Source organism: Artemia sp. Qi Xiang Cuo, chromosome 21 (genome assembly GCF_049724085.1).
Source record: "Artemia sp. Qi Xiang Cuo chromosome 21, ASM4972408v1, whole genome shotgun sequence".
Classification (NCBI taxonomy): Eukaryota; Metazoa; Arthropoda; class Branchiopoda; order Anostraca; family Artemiidae; genus Artemia; species Artemia sp. Qi Xiang Cuo.
The window spans coordinates 20,724,927-20,752,586 of NC_142814.1; the positions used below are offsets into that span (position 1 = coordinate 20,724,927).

General features: G+C 35.4%; 1 protein-coding gene across 1 annotated transcript in view; it reads left to right on the forward strand.

Moving 5' to 3' along the window:
* The first annotated feature begins 134 nt into the window (after positions 1 to 134).
* PIG-F (phosphatidylinositol glycan anchor biosynthesis class F) overlaps positions 135 to 27,660 on the forward strand; it is a 36,076-nt gene continuing 8,550 nt past the window's right edge. The window contains exons 1-4 of the mRNA XM_089106551.1: positions 135 to 263; positions 8,014 to 8,127; positions 24,868 to 24,988; positions 26,814 to 26,886. Of these exons, the coding sequence (XP_088962677.1) occupies positions 178 to 263; positions 8,014 to 8,127; positions 24,868 to 24,988; positions 26,814 to 26,886 (394 nt within the window). The 5' untranslated portion in view covers positions 135 to 177. The remainder of the gene's footprint in view (positions 264 to 8,013; positions 8,128 to 24,867; positions 24,989 to 26,813; positions 26,887 to 27,660) is intronic.

Genomic DNA, 27,660 nt, shown 5'->3' on the forward strand with positions numbered 1-27,660 from the left:
ACAAAACACACCTGTTCCGAGAATTTCGGCATGCCGTGGTTTTTACCACATTTTGGTTCGAGGATGCCGCGGAAATGCCGCTTTTTTGACCAGGCCGGCGCCACGGAGCCGTAACGGTCGAGTGCCAACACTGAGCACTTTACGAGCAACAGATTTAAGTATAAAACACGAGATTCAATGATGCTCAAGGTTTACAGGAGGTTCATTGAATGCTTTGTCTTAAGCTACGTTGTTGCAGTTTTACTAGGAGCACCAATCATGAGGTCAGTAGCCTAAAGTTTTTCATTTTCTCAAACTGCGTAAGAGTAAACAGTAAAGAGAAAACATTGTCTTTACACAGCAATCCATCAATTCCATGACTTTTAAATTTTGTAGAATAATTGATAATTACTATTTTCTCCATGATCACACTGCCTTTTCTATGACAAAATCAATAAGAATTCCAATTATGGATAGGTCCTTTTATTAGACAGTGAAATGAAAATAGCCTATACAACAAAGACTAAATATTTTGATGACACAGTCAGTCATCATCATCAGTAGAGTTACTAATTGTCAGTAGAGTTACATTAGTAACTTAACTGATGATGATGACCAACTGTGTCATTGAAATATTTAGTCTTTGTTTTATATTTTCCTTTCACTGTCTAACAAAAGGACCTAGCCCTATTTGGAATTCTTATTGATTTTGTCATAAGAATCACATGTTTTCTAAAATTTGATTTTGCTAATTGATAATGTTCTGATATAACAGGAAATGGAGATAAAAATGGTTTTCTTTTCAAAAATAACCAAAAAAAAAAATAATTGCTTCTGCCACAATAACCTATAAAGGCCTAGATATAGGCTAGATTAGCCTACATAGGCTAAGCCCATAAAAAGACAGTGACACATATTCACTAAAAAGTTACAAGAGGGGTGGATATATTTTTCAAAATCTGCAGGCTTTTGGTATTTTATCAGTCCAAATACTGAACCAAAAGCAGTAGGCTAATAGGCTAGGTCATACAGGCAAATTTCAGGACCTTTTGGAGAGAGAAGGAGTAGAGATAGGTATTTCAAAATACCTTCCTGGGATATAATTTAGTCTGTAGACCCATCCCTGAAAGTTCCAGTTCCCTAACTTAACCCCTTTCCAGGATTTTCCAAATTTGAGAAATTTATTTAAGTTTTTTTGTTTTCTGTAGGAGGAAGACATTTTGATACTTGAGTAATGTAGGCCACTTATTCAAGTTTATGATGTGTAAATCTCTGGAATAAACCAGTTTCTTTGCTAGTTTTTTTCAGCTTATTGCAAGACAAGACAAAGTCGAATGATAGAATATATGGGAAATATATAATTTGGGCTATGTATTTACACATAAAAGGGAGGGTAAAGTATTTTGACAGTTTGAAGTTAGAAAACAATTCTTTCTAGGTATATGGCCACTAAAAATTTACAGTAGAATATCAAGGTATCTGAAAATTTTGTTAACTAAAAAAATTTAAAAAAATCCTTAGATAAAGTATATGTAATGTTTTATTTAAGTGTTTTTTTTATCAATGATCATTTTTCCATATATTAAGCACTTACTAGGTTAATGTAATGTTTCATTTAAGTGTTTTATGATGATTGCTGATCAAAGTTCATGCTATTTTTGCATTTCATTTATGTCATTTACTATGTTCATGGCAGTATGTTTAGCTTTAAAATATACTTATCTATCTATATATAGATAGATATGCATTGTGGCAGTAGGAAATTTTGTATTGATGGGAAGGATGTCAAATGAAGTGTAATTTTTCTTTAGTATTTGTCTTTTTGTATATTGCTTTAGTGGGCTTTTAAATACAGATTATTATTATATTATTATAATATGCAGAATAATTGTACTAAACACATTTTGCATGCAGATTCACTATACTTTACCCCCCCCCCCTAATGTGCATATCTATAGCCCAAATTTATTTCTAAAGAAACAAAGAAACTATTAAAAAAAAATAGTGTGCTCAAATTTTACAGAGCATAAACTTGAGTGAGTGACACATAATACACAAGTACCAAAATCCCTTCCCCCTACAGAAATTAAAAAAAATAAAACTCAAATGAAATTCTCAAATTTGGAGCTTTATTTTCCATAGGGGGGTAAATACCAGCCACCAATCTCAACAATTCATCACCAGCCCTCCTCTAATGGTCTTATATAAGCATGAGACTGGTAAAAAAAAACTAACAATAATTAAATAAAACTGATTCAAAAATAGGAAAAAACAGGAAAATATGATTCATTAACACTTGTTGCATATTATAAAGATAAGATTCTTTTTTTTGTTATTTTTTATGTAGCTTATTGCTACTACTACTACTACTACTAACAACTCATTGCAGCACCAAGCCGCCTGAGGCCGAAACAGCTATGCACGCTCCTCCTCCACCCCAATCTATTCAAAGCCTCCCTTTTTACACCTGCCCACGAAGTTCCCACTTCCTTTAAATCTTCCTTTATGACGTCCTCCCACCCCAGACGGGGACGACCTGCTTTCCGTTTAGCCCTAGATGGTTGGCCGAAAAGAACAATCTTTGGCAATCTGTCATCCTTCATCCGCACCGCATGCCCTAACCACCTCAACCTGTCGTTTATTAAAGACCTAGAGAGAGGTATTTAACCACGTTTTTCATATAGCCCATTGTATGAAATATGGTCAGGCAACCGGGTACCCAGAACAATCCTTAAGCGATTTCTCTGAAAAACATCGAGAAAATCTTCATCTACTTTATAGAGTGCCCATGCTTCAAAGCCATATTTGACCACTGTCATCACTGTAGCTTCTAAGATTCTAATCTTGGTTTGCAGACCTATCTTCCTATTCTTCCAGACTTTTTTTAACTGTGAAAAAACACCCTGAGCCTTGGCTATTCTATTTTTAACATCTTCACTGCTCCCACCATCTTTACTAATAATACTACCAAGGTAAGTGAAACTGCCCACCTGATCAATCTTTTCATTACCCAACGTCACCTTTTCATCTTCACTTATTCCTAGCCTTAGTGACTTGGTCTTCCTAACATTAATTTTCAAACCAATACTAGCACCCTGAACTCGCAAAACCTCTAAAACTTCATTCATTTTGCTCACACTTTCATCTAGGATGCTTAAATCATCAGCATAATCCAAGTCCAGGAGACTTTTTCCTCCCCATTTGATTCCGTGGTCTCCCATTGCCTTTCCTGTGCTCCTTAAAACACAGTCCATCAAAATAATCCATATAAAGGAGGATAGAACACAATCCTGCTTAACTCCCGATTTAAAACAAAACCAGCTGCTAACCTCATTTCCTACCTTAACCGCAGCAGTGTTATTCTAGTACATAGCACTAATCATTTTAATGTATTTGTCTGGTATACCATACAAGGATAAAACCTTTACTAAAGCTCCTCTATCAACAGAATCGAACGCTTGCTCATAATCTATAAAACTGAGGACCAACGGTGTTTGAAAACTTAGGCACTTCTCAATTATTAACCGAAGAGTGAAAATTTGGTCAACACATCCTCTACCTTTTCTAAAACCGCACTGCTCTTCTCTTAAAACTTTGTCTATGGCATCTCTCAGTCTAAAAAGTATCATATTACTAAGCAATTTGCTACCTACAGAGACCAGACTAATGCCTCGATAATTACCACACTCACTTCTATCACCTTTCTTATAAAGTGGCTTAATTAAGGTTTTCCTAAAATCATTAGGTACTTCCCCTTTTTCAAAAATCATATTCATAATCTCCAATAACTTATTTCTAACCTCAGAGCCACCATATTTAAGAAACTCATTTACTACCCTATCAGCACCTGGAGCCTTATTATTCTTTAATCCTTTTAGTATTGTTGCTAATTCCTCCTCATAAAACAAATCTTCCTTCATCTCCAAGGTATCACAAACTTTTTCATTTTCCTCTATATTTTTCCTGCAAATCTATCTCTGTTAAGAAAAGTCTCAAAATGTTTTGCCCATCTTGATTTAGCTTTTGTCTTATCGCTAATTGACACCACATTCCTATCTTTAACTGGGGCACGTCCGGATTGACTACTACCTCTCAATTTGTTAACTTGCCCGTACAATATTTTACTATTATGCCGTCTAGCTGCATCTTCTAAATCCTCGGCAATTTTATCCATGGCCTCCACTTCACACCTCCTTAGTTCATATTTCAATGCTTTCTCCACTTTCTTTACATTTCTTTTGTTTTCTTTTGTATTTGCTATATCAGACTATTAGAGGGGGAAGTGGAATACCATTTCATAGTGGAAAAGAGTAATACCATTTTCTTAGTCAATACATGCAATTTTCCATTGAAAAATTGACATTTTAACAAGGTGAACTAGCCTACTCAATTCCTTTTTTTAAGCACATTCCAAATATACTAATCAATTTACTTGCAATTCATCCTCCCTTGTCCTAATGGTTGTATATGTCTCCATTGCATCAATACAGTTATGTGTTATAACTTGTATATTAAATCAGTTATCTTTTCAGACTGCAATTCAGCTCTGTTTGTTACTGTATACATAATTTACAAAATTATAATTAAAATTTATTTTAATCAGTGTATGCTGCAATAATCAGATGAATAAAATACCCTGCATATTATAAAGTAAGAATTTTGTGGTTAGATAATCCTTGGGCTACAGGGCTGCCACTAAGACCGAGGATGGGGGACCCCCCCCCCCACTCTAAAGGTCCTCAAAACAGACTTTTGTCAGGCCTTGCCTGACAAAAGTCACTATCTTTCAGTGCAAAGTTAAGCTTCTTGAAGGTTTTCACTGGGCAAAGCCTGACAAAACTTACTAGTTCATGTGCACAAAGTCAACAGAAATATATTGGCCCCCTTAAAAAATGACTAGTTGAGTAGATCCCTGCAAAACTTGGTATTTTGTCAATCCAATGGAATGTCATTAAAGACTGTCATTGGGCAAAGAACAACAAAATGTACTGCTTTATCTGCACAAAGTCAACAAAACCAATTTCCCCTCTAAATAACAACTTGTCAAACCAAGCCCTAAAAAACTTGGCATTTCATTGGTCCAATGTAATTTTATTAGACTTCCATCAGACAAATGACTTCAAAATTTACTGCTTCATCTCCATGAAGTTGACACAACTTAATATTTTGTTGGTCCATCACTACATCATAAAAGACTTCTGTTGGTCAAAGACAACAAAACTGACTATTTTATCTGCATGAAGTTGACAAAAACCAATTGGCCACCTAGAAAACAACTTGTTGGATAGAGCCTTGCAAAACTTGATAGTTTTCAATGTGTTGGTTAGCCATTAGGGTTTCAGTGGTACTACTGAGAAAAAAAACTTCTTGGGAAATATTGTTGGTTCTTTCCAAAATGTTGGAAACAGCTGACATATTTTTCTAAAACATGAGCCCATAGAATTGAAAGGTTATGCTAAGCTTACTCAAAACTAGACTTCTCTCTTAATTCTCAAAAGCCCTATAACAAATCATACAACTGAAGGTATGAAGAATTAAAACTGCAAGGGAAACAAACAATTTTCATTGCTAGAATCGAAAATGTTTCTGCTTTGCAATATTATACTTATTTTAAGACTTTATTTAACAAAAATGTTAAAAATAAGAAGGCAGAAGCAGTATCACTGCTTTTATATCTTTATACTAATAAGAAATAGAAATCTGACACTTTTGCTAACATAGGGACTTTGGAACAAAGAATAGAAGTTGCACTGAAGTTACCAATATTTCCAGTAATTTTACAGACAAAATTGAATTATTTCTCCTATAGTCTACTAAATAGTTCAGGCCTAAACAGGAAGCAAAACAAAATTATCTCAACTCTAAATTAATCTTTTTATCATTCATGTAATATCAGATTTGTGTATTGTATGGGATTAATTGTCTCTTTGATACCCAAGATGAAAGTAGTTTACTTTCTAGAATTCTAATAATTCAGTTAATCTGTAAATTCCATGTGCTTTTTATGAAATTTATATTTTTGTCAAACTTTCCAAAATTGTGTATGCATTTAAAGCTTGTGTCTTAAATAGATTAAAATACTCTAGCAGCTCCCAACTTATACTTGGAGGGTACCTGGAACAATCTTGTACACCAGAAGAATTTGTCAGATGCCATCCTAGTTAGTGCCCTAATAAAATTAAATAAATTAAAAGCTAATGTCCTATTTGTGTGTGTGGGATGTCCAGACAAATCTGAACTCAAGAGAGGGGAGGGATCTCCAGTTTTTTGCCAGACCATTTGCTGGAAGGAATTATTTGGTTTCACCTAAGCTTAGTGGTAACTATGAGTCAATATCCTAGCTCTGAATTCTATCTCTATCTGAACATTGTAGAAAATAAGGAGTAGACTAGACCATGAATATTTATTAATAGAAGAAAGAAGTGACACAAAAAATAAAGAGCTGTATCAAAGGTATAGGCTGTAAGCATGAACCACTGCAAAAAAAAACTTCAAAAAGCCAAATAAATTTCATGGAGGATAATATGCAATAATGAAAAATGTGCCAAGGAAACTACAAACTACTCATAATAATAATTAAATCATCCCCAAATACCTGGTCCCCTTAAAAACAAGAAGAACAACAAATTATTGAAGTTTATCTCTGTTTTATATTTTAATTTGATTATTCAAAAGAATATGGCCCCTATACAGGAACAAAACGGGTGATCAACTTGAAACAAAATGAAGAACTTGTAATCTATTTTCTCATTGAATGCAAATTTTGATTTTCTTGAAGAAGCTAGGACCCTCAAAATAAAGAGCTGTATCAAAGGTATAGGCTGTAAGCATGAACCACTGCAAAAAAAAACTTCAAAAAGCCAAATAAATTTCATGGAGGATAATATGCAATAATGAAAAATGTGCCAAGGAAACTACAAACTACTCATAATAATAATTAAATCATCCCCAAATACCTGGTCCCCTTAAAAACAAGAAGAACAACAAATTATTGAAGTTTATCTCTGTTTTATATTTTAATTTGATTATTCAAAAGAATATGGCCCCTATACAGGAACAAAACGGGTGATCAACTTGAAACAAAATGAAGAACTTGTAATCTATTTTCTCATTGAATGCAAATTTTGATTTTCTTGAAGAAGCTAGGACCCTCAAAATAAAGAGCTGTATCAAAGGTATAGGCAGTAAGCATGAACCACTGCAAAAAAAAACTTCAAAAAGCCAAATAAATTTCATGGAGGATAATATGCAATAATGAAAAATGTGCCAAGGAAACTACAAACTACTCATAATAATAATTAAATCATCCCCAAATACCTGGTCCCCTTAAAAACAAGAAGAACAACAAATTATTGAAGTTTATCTCTGTTTTATATTTTAATTTGATTATTCAAAAGAATATGGCCCCTATACAGGAACAAAACGGGTGATCAACTTGAAACAAAATGAAGAACTTGTAATCTATTTTCTCATTGAATGCAAATTTTGATTTTCTTGAAGAAGCTAGGAACCACAGACAAATTGTATGTAATACAGATATCCAACTTAAATAATTTTATTTTACCAATCAATTTGGTGCTTGTGCTCGTCTGTCCTCTGTTTCTGAGGCTTCTAGTATGCATTAATGCCATCATAGTTAATCAAAAAGCACACAGAAACCCAACTTTTTTTTTTAATTGTCAGATAGGATAAATCAGTATATGTGTTATAAACTTTTTGTCTGGACCAGGAACTCATCATATTTAGGTTCACCCAATTTCAGTGTACTAAATGTAAGTTATTTATGCCTATGCTGTTGTAATTACTTATTTACTTACTAATACTTCAGTCAAGACCCAGTACAAGTCCAAATATAAGAATTAAATGTGAACCATCAATTAGTCAATTACAGAAAATAAGTGGAAAAAAATATGTTTAACAGTACCATACAAAAATAAGGAGTAAATGAGCTTCTATTTTGTTTGGTAGTTCTTATGTTTTCTTGATGTAAAACAAATTTAATACATGAGGTATATTCTCTTTTATATGCTTCAGTGTGAAAGAAACCGGTTTCTTTGCTATGTTGATGTCTGTTCTACTAGTTATCCCACGAATGGCTCTACGTTTATCCCTAGATAAGTCACTTCTGGAGTCAATTATAGGACAGAGGTAAGAACATACGTATGCTCATTTCTATATTTGTATTTTTTTTAATTTCCCACTGTTAGTTAGTTTTCCTGGTTCTATTCAAAGTTAAGATACAATGTCTAAAGGATCAAAACTAAAATAAATTTTTATCTAGGGATTATTTGATAGAGAAATGTGAATTTTGGATGATCTTATTGTTTTTTTTTGTTTTGTTTTTTTATTGGGGGAGGGGTCTAGATTTTAAAGTCCTTTTCTATCTAGATACACCACTGGAAGTCTACCATTACTAAAAAAAATTCATTTAGATAGCAAGTAAAACATTTTTTTTAATTACTAAACAAGTAGTGTTGTATAATACAGGTGTACAATTTAATCCTGACATTGACGTGTCCTATAAAACAGAAGATGAGTAGATATGGTCTTATGGATAAGCATGCTGCCATAGCCAGAAAGTGAGTAGCCCCTTGCTTGTAAAGATAAGCATGCTGCCATAGCCAGAAAGGGAGTAGCCCCTTGCTTGTAAAGGCCATCCCCTGAGGCAGTTTTGAGGGTTAATGAACTCTATCAAGGCGATTCCCTAAGACACTATTGAAAGTGACTGAACTCTTGCATTACTGATTTCTTTGGTCTTGAGAGTTAGTTGCGCAATGACTTAGGATGGTAGTTGCGCAATAAATTCTGAGAATTTTATGACTCCTCCCCGCAATGAGTTCTATGGGGGTCATGCATCATCGTGTCGTATGGATAAGAGTGTTGTCATGCACCAAAGTTTTGTATGGATTAGAGTAGTTCCAAGTTTCTTTGCACTGGAGTCAATAAACTCTTGCATGATCAATTTCTCTGGCCTTGAGTGTGGATATAAAAGTTCGATGGAGAGTTAGTATCACAGTTCCACATTGACATTTGACTAGCTTATATTGGTTGAAGTTTGAAAAAAACCTTCTATTATTAAAAATGAGTGGTTTTACACTATTGCAACTTTAAGGAGTTGAAAATAATAATATACAGATAAGAGTCCACAATGTAGCAGTGGAAATTGCAAACAATTGTTGGCTAACATTTGAGTGGGATGATATGTTTGGTAGATTTGTTACATCTTTGAGTAAATTTAAGTTGGAAGAACAATTATGCTTTACATCTAAAGTGAACAATGTGAATATATCCATATTACAACTTGGGTTAATTGCAATCATGAAGCACATTGAGGACAATGGACTGGGCCATCTTGTGATCAATGATTTGGCTAACAGTAAAATCATCAGTTCTCGGATGGACTATACCAGTTGGGTTGGGGAGGTCTATCCAGTACTGGTCAAACGTCAGGCCCAAAATCAAATTTTAATTTTAAAATCAGAAACGGGGAGTGACATGATTTCTCTGATATGTTTGTTAGTTCGAAGGTGTGCTTTATACTGATACACAACGAGGAAATAAAAACGTTGCAAGGGAGTAACAACGTGCTATGTGGAATTGAATTTTGACATGGAAATTTATAGGAATTGTATGGTTAAAAATAAAATTCCATGAGCGAAACTGTTGGCAATTCGCTCGTTAAACTATAAGAACTTTACTGCAAATTTTGAAAAGATTAAATGTATCATTTCTGACAAGGTATGAGTACCATTTCTATTAATTAATTAAAAAAAAACTTTCCGAAAAATAAGTTTTTCAAAGAAAAGTAAAGGCCAATTTAAACTTAACCTCAGCAGATATAAATACCTGTTAAAATTCAAACGCAAAACGACCAGAAATTACTATTAAAGAATAAATGAAACCCAAAATGAACAGAAATTAAATAAACAATCATAGCAAAAAACATACAACAAGTAATAATATAAATGAATAAATAGATCTTAAAGCCATTAATGCTTCGATTGAATATGAAAATCTACCTTAAAACGAAACCAAATATTTTGCTATTAAAGTATAAATGAAACTTAAAACGAACAGAAATTAAATAAAAAATCAATGTGAACAAAACATACAATATATATTAATGTAAATGAATAAATAGATCTTAAAACGAGTGAAACTTAAATTGAATATGCAAATCAAGTTTGAATCGAATAAAAATAAATACAAACAAGAGTTTGGGTATCCTCTCAATGTAGAAGCCTAAAATCTACTGCGTCATTGGCGCTTTACTGAAAACAATTCTTTGAAATATTTTCACTTTTGTAACTTTAAGAAATCAAAAATTAATTAAGATTTTACGAAATAAATATCAGCATATGTATATTAAATTGACAATGCACATTTTTTTTCAGTAAACTCATTTGAATTTTTTTTCAGTAAAGTACAAATTATATTCTGGCTTTTAGAAAGCATAGGGGTTTTGAACCCTACTCACATTAATTTATGCTCGTTTTGAGTTTGACTCTAATATTTATTTAATTTTTGTTCGTTTTGGGTTTCATTTATTTATTGATACTGATTTGGGGTAGTTGTATGCTTGGTAGATTATATGATAGTCCGGACGCCAGGTGTTGAAAATGTGAACCATACCACGACGGAATGGGGCTGCTACGAGATTTAGCCTGTCCTCCACCCCCTAAATTGACCATGCGGATTCAAAAATACCAATGGCACTTGCTTGCGAGCGGTGAAACACTCCGAAACTTGACATTTTATTATATTTTGGTGTTTCATGCAAGAAAATACATGTTCCACAAAGTTTGAGGTGCAGTTTTCCACTCAAATAGAAATGGCTAGAAGCCATAGAATGTTTTCATAACAAACTACCACGATTAGTTAAAAAAAATGGCACAGTTAAAAAAAAAATGGCAAAGCATTATGAGTCTTGAACAGTCTTGGAAAGTATAAACAAAATCAAATTGAATATTAGATATATAATAATATTAATTGTTGACAGATCCATCAGTTCAAGATTTTTTTTTCACTGTAATTTTTATTTTCATTTTCAATTCTGTAAGAACTGGAAAATAATAAATTTGTAATATACGAGTAATTCGTTTTCAGTGAAGCACTAATGACGCAGAAGGCTTTAGGTTTTTACAGTTAAAGAAGATGGCAGCATCCAAATTTTGCTTGTAGTGAAACTATATTTGTCTTGACCGATCTTGAAAATAACTAATAAATTAAACTGAATAATTGATGCATAATGATATTAATTGCTAAAAGCTCATCAGTTCAAAATTTTACTGTAATTTTAATATTTATTTTCAACATTAAGTACAAAAGAAAACATTTGTAATATAATTCATTTTCATTAAAGCGCCAATGACGCAGTAGGTTTTAGGCTTCTGCATTTTTATTCGATTTAAACTTGATTTGCACATTCAATTTAAGTTTCACTCGTTTTAAGATTTATTTATTCATTTACATTAATATATACTGTATGTTTTGTTTGCATTAATTTTTTATTTAATTTCTGTTCCTTTTAAGTTTCATTTATACTTTAATAGCAAAATATTTGTTTTCGTTTTAAGCGTGATTTTCTTATTCAATCTAAGCATTACTAGCTTTAAGATCTATTTATTCATTTATATTATTACTTGTTGTATGTTTTTTGCTATGATTTTTTATTTATTTTTGGTCGTTTTGAGTTTGAATTTTAACTGGTATTTGTATCTCCTGGAGCTTAAGTTTAATATGGCCTTTAATTTTCTTTAAAAAACTTATTTTTCGGAAAGTCTTTTTTAATTAATTTTTGTTCGTTTTTGATTGCAAAAGTTTCAAGTTTTTTTTGGCATGGATGGGTGCTTACTGTCCGATTATTCTTGACTTTAAAAAACGGATCTAGAACTTTCAATTTAAATCGAATGAGGCTATTATCAAAGTCTATACGATTACCTATGTGATAAGAACCTTATATATGAACAATAGACAGCTTACATAACTTGTGGACAGCGATTGACAACAATGAACGGATTGAAAAAATAGCTCCAATAAGGGGGTTTAGACCATTTCACTTGCTGACACAAAGGGATCACGGCTGTTTGGAATTGACCTTAATAGGAATTTGTGTGCCAAAGCAATTTTGCATCTATCACAGAGTATGTATTTTACCTAATAATTGGATAATTATAATAGATTTCCTTTGTGTTCTTCCCATACAAAACCCCTTCCCATAAGTTATAAACCCCTCTTAATAAGTTATGCCCCAGGGCATAACTTACAACGCCTACCCCTGGGCCATGGTGGGCTGTGTCGACACCTGGGTTTTTGTTATCAGAAATTTGAACTATTTTAACAAAATGTCTATCTCAAAATTTTTATCTGATGCATTGAGGGCGTGGAGGAGGGAGAGGGGCTAGTTGCCCTTCAATCTCTTTTCACTCTTAAAAGTGAACAAAAACTTTCAATTTCCAATCAAACGAGCCCTCTCTAAAGTTTATACGAGCATCCTTCCATAAGAAATAATATGAAGGATTCGGTGAATCCTTAAATTACAACTCTTGCCCCGAGGGCTTTGGGGGAGTTGAAATCCTCAAAGACCTAATTTCCAAAACTTAAAACTACGTTTAATAAAAAGGCTGTCTTAAAATTTTGATTGGATGTGTTTGGGGAAAAGGTGGGCGTGAGAGGGGGCTAGTTGCCTTCATATCATTTTCGACTATTACAAAGGGCACTAGCCCTCGGAATTTCCAATCGAATGAGCCTTTTTTCAAGTTTATACGACACCGCCTTCTATAAAAACCTTATATGCCCCCAGGACATAACTTAAAACCCTTGCCCTGACGGTTGTGGGGGATTGTCCTCCTCAAAAACATATTTTTTATCTAAAAATCAACTACGCTAAACAAAATGGCTATCTCAAAATTTTGATTGAATGTGTTCGGGGGAATGATGGGCGTGGGGGGGGGGGGCTTGCTGCCCTCAAATCCCTTTCGACTATTAAAAAGGGCACTAGCCCTTTGAATTTCCAATTGAATGTGCCGGTTTTGAAGTTTCTACGACAATGCCTTCTATAAAAACCTTCTATGCCCCCAGGGCATAACTTAAAAGTCTTGCCGTGGGTTGTGGGGGAGTGTCCTCCTCAAAAACATATTTTCTATCTGGAAATCAGCTACAGTGAATAAAATGGCTATCTCAAAGGTTTGATTGGATGTGTTTGGGGAAAGGATGGGCGTGGGGGGGGGGCTAGTTGCTCTCCAATCACTTTTGACTATTAAAAAGGGCACTATCCCTTTGAATTTCCATTCGAATAAACCTTTTTTGAAGTTTCTACGACAACGCCGTTTAAAAAACCCTATATGCCCCCAGGGCATAACTTAAGAGCTTTGCCCTGAGGCTTTGGGGGAGATTCTTCGTCAAAAACATATCTTCTGTCTGGAAATCAGCTACATTAAACAAAATTGCTCTCTCAAAAGTTTGATTGGATGTGTTCGGGGATATGATGGGCGTAGGGGGGGGGGGGGGGCTAGCTGCCCTCCAATCACTTTCGACTATTGAAAAGGGCACTAGCCCTTTAATTTCCAATCGAATGAGCCTGTTTTGAAGTTTCTACGACAACGCCTTTTATAAAAACCCTAAATACCCCCAGGGCATAACTTAAAACCTTTGCCGTGAGGGTTGTGGGGGAGTGTCCTCCTCAAAAATATATTTTCAATCTAGAAATCAACTACGCTGAACAAAAATGGCTGTCTCAAAATTTTGGTTGGATGTGTCTAGGGGAATGATGGGCGTAGGCAGGGGAGGGGGGGCTAGTTGCCCTCCAAGCACTTTTGACTATTAAAAAGGGCACTATCCCTTTAAATTTCCAATCGAATGAATCTTTTTTGAAGTTTCTACGATAACGCCCTCTATAAAACTTTATATGCCCCCAGGGCATATCTTAAAACCCTGGCCCTGAGGGTTCTGGGGGAGTTTCCTCCTCAAAAAAATATTTTTTATTTGGAAATCAAATACGCTGAACAAAATGGCTATCTCGAAACTTTGATTGGATGGGTTTGGGGAAATGCTGAGCGTAGGGGTGGGGGGGCTAGTTGCAATCCAATCAATTTTGACCATTAAAAAGGGCACAAGCCCTTTAATTTCCAATCGAATGAGCCTGCTTTGAAGTTTCTACGACAACGCCGTCTATAAAAACCATATATGCCCCCAGGGCATATCTTAAAACCCTTGCCCTGAAGGTTCTGGGGGAGTGTCCTCCTCAAAAATATATTTTCTATCTGGAAATCAGCTACACTGAACAAAATGGCTATCTCAAAAGTTTGATTGGATGTGTTCGGGAAATGATGGGCGTAGGGGGGGGGGCGAGCTGCCCTCCAATCACTTTTGACTTTTAAAAAGGGCACTAGCCCTTTAATTTCCAATCGAATGAGCCTGTTTTGAAGTTTCTACGACAACGCCTTTTATAAAAACCCTAAATGCCTCCAGGGCATAACTTAAAACCTTTTCCCTGAGGGTTGTAGGGGAGTGTCCTCCTCAAAAATATATTTTCAATCTAGAAATCAACTACGCTGAACAAAAATGGCTGTCTCAAAATTTTGGTTGGATGTGTCTAGGGGAATGTGTCTAGGGGGGATGTGTTTGGGGAAATGATGGGCGTGGGGGGGGGGGCTAGTGGCACTCCAATCACTTTTGACCATTAAAAAGGGCACTAGCCCTTTAATTTCCAATCGAATGAGCCTACTTTGAAGTTTCTACGACAACGTCTTCTATAAAAAACCTTATATGCACCCAGGGCATAACTTAAAACCCTTGCCCTGAGGGTTGTGGGGGAGTGTCCTCCTCAAAAATATAGTTTCTATCTGGAAGCCACTACACTGAACAAAATGGCTATCTGAAAATTTTGATTGGATGTGTTTTGGGAAATGATGGGCGTGGGGGGGGGAGGGGGCTAGTTACACTCCAATCATTTTCAACTATTAAAAAGGGCACTAACCCTTTAATTTTCAGTCGAATGAGCATGTTTTGAAGTTTCTATGACAACGCCTTCTATAAAAAACTTATATGCCCCCAGGACATAACTTAAAGCCATTCCTCTGAGGGTTGAGGGGGAGTTACCTCCTCAAAAATGTACTTTATATCTATAACTCAACTACGCTGAACAAAATGGCTATCTCAAAATTTTGATTGGATGTGTTTGAGGGAATGATGGGCGTGGGGGGGGGGCTAGTTGCCCTCCAATCATTTTGGACTATTAAAAAGGGCAATAGCCCTTTAATTTCCAATTGAATGAACCTGTTTTGAAGTTTCTACGACAACGCCTTCTTTAAAAACCTTATATGCCCCCAGGGCATAACTTGAAACCCTTGCCCTGAGGGTTGCGGGTGAGTGTCCACCTCAAAAATATATTTTCTATCTGGAAATCAACTACGCTGAACAAAATGGCTATCTGAAAATTTTGATTGGATGTGTTTGGGGAAATGATGGGCATGGGGGGGGGAGGTGGGCGAGTTACACTCCAATCACTTTCGTCGATTAAAAAGGGCACTAGCTCTTTAATTTCCAATCGAATGAGCCTGTTTTGAAGTTTCTACGACAACGCCTTCTATAAAAACCTTATACGCCCCCAGGGCATAACTCAAAACCCTTGCCCTGAGGGTTGTGGGGGGGGGGGGGTATCCTCCTCAAAAATATATTTTTCTATCTGGAAATCAACTACGCTGAACAAAATGGCTATCTGAAAAATTTGATTGGATGTGTTTGGGGAAATGACGGGCGTGGGGGGGGGGAGGGGGCTAGTTACACTCCAATCACTTTCGACTATTAAAAAGGGCACTAGATCTTTAATTTCCAATTGAATGAGCCTGTTTTGAAGTTTCTACGACGACGCCTTCTATAACAACCTTAGATGCCCCCAGGGAATAACTTAAAACCCTTGCCCTGAGGGTTGTGGGGGGTATCCTCCTCAAAAATATATTTTCTATTTGGAAGTCAACTACGCTGAACAAAATGGCTATCTCAAAATTTTGATTGGATGTGTTTGGGGGAATAATGGGAGTGGGGGGGGGGGGGCTAGTTGCTCTCCAATCATTTTCGACTATTTAAAAGAGCACTAGTACTCTCGATTTCCAATCGAATGAGTCCCCTTTGAAGCTTCTAAAACGACCCCTTCCATACGAAGTGCCTCTGGGAAGAAAAATAATAATAAATAATAATAATAAAACATTGAAGCCGTATGGCCTTTACTATAGACAACGCTACAGCGTTGCCTCTGATATGAGTACCATTTCTGACAAGGTCAGAAATGTAATCACAAGGTAGAGATTGTCTTTGTCACTACTTAACTTCTGACTGAAAAGAGTGTATCTGTCATAGGGAAAGTCTCGGTATGAGTGATCTTCATTAAAACAAAAGTTCCAAAACCTTGGGGGGATTAGGCCCCCCTTGTGAATAAACTTTTTGATTTACTGATGCCTTAATCCCTCTCTGACTGCCCCAATTCTGAATCAAATCTTAATAAGTACTGAAATTTGGTCAATGTAGGTGTGGAGAACACTGACAGGGTATGTTAAAATAACACCCCGTTAAGTAGTTGCTCTTTTGGAGGATTAAAAACTACCTTGGGTGTTTTTATGTGCCCTAGAGCAGATTCTAATAAATTAAATTCACATGGTTCTAGGAAGGTGCCGGTATTTTCAAGTCCTGCACTGCTTTGCATAGGACTCAATTCGCTGATAGCAATGTCATCATCAAAAATGTCCCTGGAAACATGAGATCCAACAATTTCAATAAGGCTATTCAACTCTTTTGTTGTAAACTGGAAATCCGAGGGAATACTAAATGATATACCTTTACAAATATCTACTTCTGATCATTGTCCTGTTGAAACTGGACAATTATCGATGGTATTTTGTAGTCCTGGGCCAAGGAAGGTAGTCAATTTTGTAGCTCTTCTCTGAAACTAAAATGAATGGGTTGAGTTTTTTTCGAGGAAAGTCTTATCACAGTTATATTGCACTCTACAATTTTCTTGGAAATTGGATTTGTATCCATATTATTTATCAAACACATGCATAATAAGTTACAGATTTCGCTAAGAGCAAACACACACACAAACACACACACACATGCAGTGGCGTATCCAGGATTTTGCTTCGGGGGGGCCCGTCAGTCTACCTTTTTATAGCAGTCATGTGAGCAAGAAAATTATCTTTTTTTAGACTTTTTTTGTTTGAGAATGGATGACAATATTTTGCCAACAAAGTCAGAATTAAAAAAAGTTAGAAGCAGTGAGAGTTTCTATTTTGGGCGAGTAGTTGTTTTGAAACTGCCACGAAGCGGCAGAATTTAGAAAATATAAAATAAAGAAGTGCATTATTACTTATATTTGCCTATGGGACCCTTGTTTTAGAGATACAAATAAATCAAAAATAATATTATCTCAAAGAAAATTGCCCAGAATTTGGTTTCGGAGGGGTGGGGCCTCAGTCTACCTATTATATCAGCCATGAAAGCAAGAAATGTATTGATATTACGAGCAACGAAAGACGACCTAACCTGTCACAGGAATAGCTGCCGGTCTTTTTTGGCTGCAAATCGATCAAAAACTTGGTCAGCATCGACCTGGATATCGTGGTTCAGGGTCATGTGAGCTAGTCCATTCAGACGCTCCTCGCTCCTTGGAGCTCCGCAGATAGGTTTTTAATCGCTTAAGACAGCTAAAGCTCCTCTCAGCAGAAGCGGTAGTCTCTGGTAGTGTCTGAAAAATCGTCAAAAGCCTTCGAATGCATGGGAAAAATCTTGCATTGCATGACGCAAGAGTTGAAGCAACAGTTGATGTTCCGAGCCACTTCTGTTTCCAAAGGACTAACTCACTTTCGAGCGCACATCTACCCCTGTGAAATCCCTCGTAAACAGCAACAGCGTTCACAAATTCATTAATATTTAATGACTCGTTATTAGCTAGCAAAAGCCTTCCGATTTTGAAAGATGCCTCCTGATCGCGCAAAAACCTTTGATCAAGTTCTTCAATAAGTGAAGCAAAGTAAGGTTCTAACAATGACTCGCGATAAAAAACCCTGATGGACTCATTATCATTGATGGACTTTCAGCGGATAGACCTTAGAACAGCTGGAGCCACATTTACCTCTTGTGCAAGCTCATAGGCTTTCTGAAAAATGGTTTCAAAATCATTTTGTTTTGACTGCAGTAAAGTATTAGTACATAGGTTAATATGCTGACAGCACCCAACTAAGTCTAAGTCTTTAGCTTGCAGTGCCTTAGAGACAGAGAGCATTATGGCACTAATAAACTTTAGCATAGCCAAGGTGAACATAAAACCAAATTTGGTTGCTGCTGAAACCAATGCATTCGCTTTTGAAATAACTTCCGTGTCGCACCGTATTCTACCACCTATTTCCTCAAGTGCAGAAATAATCGCACAATACAAAGACATAAAAACTGAAGCCACAAAGAAAGCCACAACAGCGTGGATTTTTTATTGGTGTTATGGAGCCGTCAGAAGTCTTGACAAGACAAAACCTAGAATTCTTCATGTATGTCACAGGCTCACTAACCCAATTTTTCTCAACTTGGTGTTTCACAAAGTGAGCAATCACCGGCAAATCTTCAAAGATGCCATCACTTTCCGAGTCTGATTCAGCGTCAGTCGCGGAAGCCTTTTGCTGCTTATCGGACAGAGTATTTCCCTCTGAGTCATCGTCTGAGTCACTGTCGTGAAGTGCAGAAAGACGAACATTCGGTACTTGGTGACCGAAAGCAGAAAGTACGTCGTCGGGTATCAAGGCTTTCATTATTCGCTGGCTTTCAATACGAGCTTGCCCTAGCTCGAGCTTGATTTCATCGTCCCCGGGCAAAGAAAAATCGGAACTGACAGACGCAACACCAATGGATCTAACTCGTTTGGCCTTGGGCAAGGACAACTATTCATTAGAATATTGAGCTTCAAAATCCGTTATACTTTCATATCGACGAATTCGATGTAGAAGTTGGAGGAACGAAAAGTTTATTACAGTACTGTAAGTGCTGGTTTGAGACCACATCTTACTGAAAAATCTTCACATGGTTGGCTCTTCATGTCGGAGTTTGAAAAGTCGTTCGAGCCCAAGCTGTTTGAATTGACGAATGAGAAGCACTAGGGAATACATATTTATCTCTAGGCAATGATAAAGGTTTGTGGTAATAAAATTGTCGTTCAAAGCATAATATCTACTTTTTAGAACTTAGGATCTCCAATGTCGAACGCAGTAAACAACACGACCAAGTAAAGATAACCTCTCAAGAGGAGAAAGTTTGCCGTCGTAAAAAACGCGCCGTACGCTTTCCATAAGCCATAGATAAAACTGTGTTCCTTCGCTTCCAGTAACATGCTGTTTTAGGTGTGCTGGAGGCACAGCCGGAGGCACGAAGGAAGGGACACCTGCAACGGTCAGTTATTAGCCCCTCGGTTGTAGCATCATGTAGTGTGACCTTAACAGTAAAGTATCAAGAAAATGTTCTCTACCCGACTGTTCCAAGGCTTCAAAAATTGCCCTTGAATTATTACTTAGCTCGCTGTTCCTGGGCAAACATCAATTTTGGCAATTAAATCATAATCGGAACATTTTTCTCCCGATTTTACTAATGGTTGCTAAAGCTCGTTTTCCTCGTAAAACTCGTGAAAACTGAAAACAATTAACTTTTGTTAATTAGATTATTTGCGTACAGGACTTGTTTGGTTGGTCTAAGCTTGCCCCCCCCCCTCAAAAGTAGGCTACTGAATTTTAGAGACACGGCTAAAAATTCTGGAACGGCTCTAAATGATCAATTCACACGGTAAAATTACCGTTTTTGCGGGATTCTACTTTTTGTTTCTGGAAATACGGGAATATGAAAGTATTCCAACATTAACCATGCTCATAGTTACACAAGAAATAGAATATAAAATGAATGAACTATTAATAATCCCATTTTGAGCTCTAGAAAAAGATTAATTTTCAAAAAAGTTTGATCCCACCAAAATAATGACCATTTTTACTGTTTCCTTTAATTGGTCATAGCTAAGAAAAATTCTTATGAGAAGATTTCCAAATTTGGATTTGGTCGTCTTCAATCTAAATTGGGAATTGCATTTAATTTGAAGTAGCACAGGCATGCTTCAAAACCCATTAAATACAAACTATTGTCAGAATATTAGTAAACTCTTTACCGTCATTGCTGGTTTTAGCAAGCTTTAAGAAATGCTTAATGCTGGGCTGGTGTCGCTTCATTTTCTTTCTTTCCTCTCACGCGACCTTTCCGTTTCAATGCTTAGCTTACACTGGAATTATAGCACCGTTTGAATGAACTATCGTCTCTAGTCTGATTTCTTATCGCAATTCCTTCATCGCAGAGAATCTAGTGCTTACAGCTCCGAGGGTTAAATAGTGAGAAAAATTTCTTGACATCTTGTTTGATTACAGGAGGTAATTTCATGTTTGATGATAAAATAATGATATAAGCTTACTAGAGGAATGGATAGCCATTTAACAAGAAATGAAAAAAGGGACGGTTGTTGCAAATAACTTAAAACCGTGAATATTTTAGAGCTTACTAAATTGGAACTTGTAAAAAAGAAATTTCGAGGGGGGGGGGGGGGGCCAGGCCCCTCCGCCCCCCCCTGGATACGCTACTGCTCACATACAAGAGGGGCAAATAAATTCATTTTTTGCATACGTTTCCAACAGAAGAGCTGGTCCCGAGTCCTGAGGACTCGGAATCATTTCAATCAAACAGTTCGTGGTAACGAACTGTAAGTAAGGAGCGACCCGGCTCAATGGTAACCGAAACTCTAAAAACCGGAATTTTGGTACCAATAGATACATCAAAAGAATCAGATTTTAATTTTGATTTCAAATATATAAGTATCATCCAGTTTAATCTTATCCATCAAAAGTTATGCGCCTGAAAAAATTTGACTGATTTCCAAAAAAAGGTGGAAAGACCCCCCAAAAGTCATAGAATCTTAATTAAAATCACACAATTATATTCAGCGTATCATAGAACCATACTGTACAAGTTTCAAGCTCCTATCTACAAAAATGTGGAATTTTGCATTTTTTGCCAGAAGAAAGATCACGGGTGCGTGTTTATTGGTTTTTTGTTTTTTTTTGTTTTTTTTTTTTTTTTTTTTCACGGGTAATCGTATTAACTCAGTGGTACTAGAATATCGTAAGAGGGCTCATTGGAAAGGAAATTAAAATTTCTAGTGCCCTTTTTAAGTGACCAAAAAAATGGAGTGCAACTAGGCCCCCTCCCACGCTCTTTTTTTTCTCAAAGTGACCCAATTAAAATTTTGAGATAGCCATTTTGTTCAGCATAGTCGAAAATCTATTAAATATATCTTTTAGAATGATTTAATCCCCCACAGTTCCCAGGGGAAGGGCTGCAAGTTATGAACTTTGCCCATTGCTTACATATTGTATTGGTTATTGGGAAGTATACAGACATTTTTAGGAAGAATTTTTTTTTGGTGGTGGGGGGGGGGACTGGCGGGGGGGGTGACGCGGGAGAATCTTTCCGTAGAGGATGTTTGTTTGGGGCAAGGAACTTTTCTATGAAGGGGGCTCCGGATTTCCAAGCATTATTTAAAAAACGATCAGAAATTAAATTAAAAAAACAAGTATTTTCAACTGAAAGTAAGAAGCAACATTAGAACTTAAAATAAACAGGAATTTTTACGTATATGAGGAGGTTCTCCCCCAAGTCAATACCTCGCTCTTTACGCTACATTTTTTTTAGTGCTTACAAAAGAGCTGTCTATTCTAATTAAACGGCCTTTGTGATTCTGAGGTTTGTGCCTTAAAATTTTTTTTAAATTTTAAATTAAAGTGTTTGTTATATGCAACAGGTAGAACCAAATACTATACTTAATAACATATACGTAATAAAAAAAACAATAAAAAAAAAACAGTCGATAGAGCTCAATAGTTATCAACACTTTTAAAAACATACTTTTGATGTCAATAAATGTATCAAAAGAATGGGCTTATAATGCTAATTCTAAATATAAAAATTTTATTAAGTTTAGTATTACTGATCAAAGGCTACAAGCGTGAAAAAACTTACCTGATTTTTTAAAGAGGGGGGAAACATCCCCTAAAAGTGAAAAATTTTTAATGAAAATCCCACTGTCTGATTAAGTGTATCAGAAAACCTTATAACATAGGTTTCAAGCCCATATCTGCAAAAATCTGCAACTTTGTATTTTTTTCCAGAAGAAAAATATACGAATATAGAAGCTCGTTACGTAAGTTAATTTGTAAATTACGTCAGAACCAAATTTAGAGACAGCCATTTAGCAAAAGAAAAGTAAAAAATTTTATGCAAATTTTGTTTACTTATTCAATGACGGCGAGCCAAAATAAAAGCTGTATTAACTAAAAAACGATCAGAAATTAAATAAAAAAAACAAAATTTTTAAACTGAAAGTAAGGAGCGACATTAAAACTTAAAACGAAAAGAAATTATTCCGAATATGAAAGGGGCTGGCCCCGCCTCAACGCCGCGCTCTTTACGCTAAAGTTTGACTCTGTCTCACAAACTCTATTTTTTAAAATAATAAAAAAAAACTTTAGCGTAAAGAGCGAGGCGTTGAGGAGCGGACAACCCCTTTCATATTTGTTGTACAAAACCGATCAGATAGCTTACCAAACAGTTGCGGTGTCTTTTCAAATTATATAGTAACTCAACTTAAAAGATATTTTGAAGGTGAGTTAATGTTCTATCTCTTTCTTTCTGCTTATCTGGTGCTATCCAGATATCCATCTCTCTCTCTCTCTCTCTCTCTCTCTCTCTCTCTCTCCCCCTTTCTCCCTCTCACTCTCTCTCTGTCCCTCTCACTCTCTCTCTCTATCTCTCTCTCTCTCTCTCTCTCTATCTCTCTCTCTCTCTCTCTCTCTCTCTCTCTCTCTCTCTCTCTCTCTCTCTCTCTCTCTCTCTCTCTCTCTCTCTCTCTCTCTCTCTGAAACTTAAAAAAAGGCTCCTTTTGAGACCCATCCCCATCCACTCCCCAAAAATATGTTCTTAGTGTCTCATATTTTTTTTTATTGTAGGGTCACGAGGCACAGTCTATTTACCCACATGACGAGATCTATTGGCACGATTCCGAGATAATTGAGGATGAGGGGTCTAATGAAGAAGAAGAACCCCATGCAATAGAATGAATAGGACCTGTTTTTGAACAACAAGCACAACAACCAACGAAAGAACACCGTAAAATAGAACCAATAAGACCTGTTATTGAACAGCAACCAACGGAGACGGAGCAAAGAGGGGCGTTCTTCATATGCATTTGCCCCCGAGGGAATTGCCAGAAGAAGATGATTATACTGCCAATGATGATGATGACAAATTAATCTTCCTTTTAATGATAGATTTTGTTGATTTAACTGAGGAGGCTTTGTTTCAATAAAACTGCAGTTTTTTTATATCTAGAAAATGTTATTGACAGATAAACATGCTGATAGAACAAACCCTATCCTGTCTAAGGGACATAGGATAAAAAAAAATCAAAGATGACTCACTTGTAAAATTGATGTGTCATCGATTTATATTGCTGCTAATCATTTTGCTTGTCATAATTGTTTTCTAACTGAACACAGTTGAACTGTGTGCCAGAGAAAATCAGTTATGCAAGATTTCAGTGACTTTCAAGAGTGCCTTAGGGGATGGCCTTGATAGAGTTCGTTTATCCTCAAGAGTGCCTTAGGGGATGGTCTTGCCAAGCGAGGAGCTACTCACTTTCTGGTCATGGCAGCACGCTTATCCATGCAACCATATCTACTAAAGTTGTCCCAGAATTTAGAAATAACACGGTGCTAGAATGTCTCCTGAAGTATTGGAATCCTCCATATGTATTTTCTAAAGTATCTAAACAATAAAGTTTCTCAAGTTGTCCTGTTGTATGCAATCTCTTTCTTTTTTATTTTCCAAAACATTTTGATCTGGTCTTCTAGAACGTTTTATTATTTTTAATTTTGGTCTGAGGTATTTTCCAAGTGGATCTATAATTACATGTATAACTGTTAAATAGTTTAAGCAGCCACATGTCTTTCATTTTTTTTTTTTTTGAGAAACTGTCTGTCCTTTTATATTACTCTCTTCAGGCGGCTCATTGATTTCTAGTAGACCTCAAATGTATAAATAATCTTAATCTTCTTAGCAATATTATTCATAATACTAACATCAAATGACAATATAGGTATAAAAATATTATAATAATAACCAAAATGTTTTTACAGTGAAATGGTACAAATTATAAACAGAAACAGGTTCGGTGTTCTTATTCCATCAGACGTGTATTAAGTATTATTTTTGTATGGAGGTGCGGGGGGGGGGGGGGAGGTGTGCTGGATGGAAGCAAAGACAGATGATGGATTTCCAAGAATAAAAAAAAATAATGTTTTTTTCTCTGACATGCACTTTCTGTGTAGATTTATAATATCATAGCCCTTACCTAGAATATTCACACTTCTGGCTGTATATATGAATCATGGTGAGAGGGGGCATTCCTGCTGATATAGGTCTGTTGGCTACCTTAAAATCTTTCACTTTTCTCTGACCCTACATCCCTCCCCTAAGGGCTGTACCCGCATGCAACCAAAGGCGTCAATGGGAAAGGGGCTTTGCCCCCTAGATTTTGGAAAAAATAATCTCGTTGGAGGTATTTTCATTGAAAAAGCCTTTTTTGGTAATTTTATTGAAAAACAATTTTAAAACGATAACTTTCGCAGCACGTCCTACATATTTAGAAATACTTTTTGCCCCCCTCTACCTAAATTTTCGTGAACTGACGCCACTTCGTGCAACCCTTTATAACAGACAGAGATGCATTGATCATCGTTAAATTTATGGAAAATGTTTTGGTAGATCACTTGACCCAAGCACAGATTGGAAGGAAGAATGTATGAGAACTCTTGCTTGGTTCACCATTGCAGGCTCATGGGCATCTGCAATTGTTATTCCCCTGGACTGGGATAAACCATGGCAAGTAAGTCCTCTTTGAAACCATATCATTGACCATTTTACGTAAAGTAGGCATATACATAGAAATATCCTTTTAGGGGATAGAGTCCAAGCTATCCAAAATACTTGATTAGGGAGGGGGATTCAATGGAGCTGAAGGGATCATTGAGCATTTTAATTGAGTTTTCGTCAGTTATAAATGTAATGTCTCATTTTGTTCGTCCAGCATAACCTTTGGATTTACATATTGAGGATGACATTTCGACGGATCATTTTACTATTTTCACTTTCTTTTATAAATTTTGTTTACTTTACTGATATTAAGTTTTCAATTTGAAACTTTTATATAAGCTTAGGGTATCAGACCACATGCATGACAGATTTTTGCGCTGATCAAAATGTTTGTTTTAATTTTTTCATCAGAAGTTTAGCATAAAGCTCTTATTTTCGAGGCTTGTTACAAAGATAAAAAGTCAAGCTTGTTATTAGTACTTGATTTTAGTTTTAAAGGAATAACCCAAAAACCTGGTGGGAACTGGCTACCACTATTTACTCTATTTAGTTTTTGAAATTGATATTGAAGATGTTTAACGGTTAAAAAATTACTTAGGGTTAGAGCAAAGGTTTTCTTCTAAGCTTTTGTCCGCATTTTGACTAACTGGCTTAATAAATGGAAAAATGGCAAATTATGACAATCCATAAATCGAAAGAAAAGGCTTTTGTAGGTAGGTCTGTGAACTATCCTAAATTATAAAACAAATATTGGTGCAGTTTTTCAGGGCAATAACGAAACCACGTGAATAGTTCAGCCAAATTATTGAATATGCTCTGACCTTGAAGTACGGTAGTACGTGTGGCAACAGTCAAGTCAATCGTAGTTCTTATTAAGTCCGAATGCCGTAAATTAGCTTCTTTTTCAAAATGCTTTCGTGTCCAAAAATTTAAATAACACCCCTTGTATTGTTATAATCGTTATGATATTATGATTTTTTTTGTAAATTCTATCAATTACCAGAGGCAGTTAAAAGGGGTCTATTTCGAATACCCTAAGACCACCTTTGTGAAAAATCTTAACTAATCCCTAAGTGAAATTCACAACATCCTTTAAGTGACAAGCCGCTGACTGTACTCATTGAAGAGATACGGAAGTCAACGAGAGCTCGAGGATAAGATGGTTAGAGTGGCTGTGACTGGGGAGAATAAAGTGCTTGAAGTTCACTGCAGGTCTACTGTAGTAAACTCAAGTCCAAGAATCGAAAAGACACTCACTATTGTCCGAAAAATTTTGGTCGCTTTATTTTTGTGCACACGACTTTTTCTGCATTTGACCGCGGTGTACTGTAATCTAAATTAAGCTAGTATTTCCTTTGGTATGTTGAGTTTAAATCTGTCAAAAATTTGCAATAAAAGTCATAATCTGCCTGTTGTAATGACAGTATACGTGAAAACCAAGAGATTCTCACAAATCTAGAAGTCCCCATACTCATATTTTGTATTTTTTAAAAACATTTTGCTAATTCCTATGTTTGTTGATATCTGAGTTTTTCAATTCAACTGTTATAATAGTTCCATCAGTTGTAAATGTTTTGTATTGTGGTCTTTTATGTATGATTTATATGCTTGAAATATATATTTAGGGTTCCTGTATATATATATATATATATATATATATATATATATATATATATATATATATATATATATATATATATATATATATATATATATATATATATATATATATATATATATATATATATATATATATATATATATATATATATATATATATATATATATATATATATATATATATATATATATATATATATATTAATATGTTCTTTCAGAAGTGGCCAATTCCCTGTTGCTTCGGTGCTGTTACGGGAATCCTAATTGGTTTCGGCTTGTTGGGATTTAGAAGTAAGTTCTTGTTTTCTTTTTATTTTAAACTTTTAAGACAACACAGTTTGAACTTTAGGTTTCTCAATAATGTTTGTGACTACTCGGCCTTAAAAAATACTGTGAAAATTCAGCTGAAACTGGAAGTTTTAATTGTTTCGTAAACTGGATCGTCTAATCGTTAACCTATTTATAAGTAAATATAACTTAGCAACCAATTTATGACTTATTCCAAAATAACCTGTTTGAAGTATAACCTATTCTTCAACAGGTCAACAAGTAACAGATTGTGTTTGAAAATAACCTATGAATCTGTAAGGGTTATCTTTTTTATAGTCCGAAGTATCAAATTTTATTGGAGGTCAGCTTTAATATCCTCATAAAAATCCTCAGTTCGAATATCATAAATAAAACTGTCCGTATCCATGTAGCATAAATCAATGTGTCCACGTATTCATAATGAAATTCATGCATCAGTAACTTAGATAACTCTAATACAGCAAATACAATATAAGTAGGTCTATCAAGATTTATTTTTGATTTGACCATTCTGGCTACCGAGAAATTCTCGCTACAGATTATTTCGGATATTAAGTTATGTTTTTTAATTATTTTTTGTCTTTATTCATCACTAGTGATTATTTCAATGCTATCTCTTTTTCTAACATTTTCCATGATTTTCCCAAAAAAGCATTATTCATTAATTTAGAGAAATCTTTCTCGAAATCATTCGTTCCCTTTTGTCGTAATTTAGTATTATGATTGATATATTCTTTTAAATAGAGTAACTCAGTA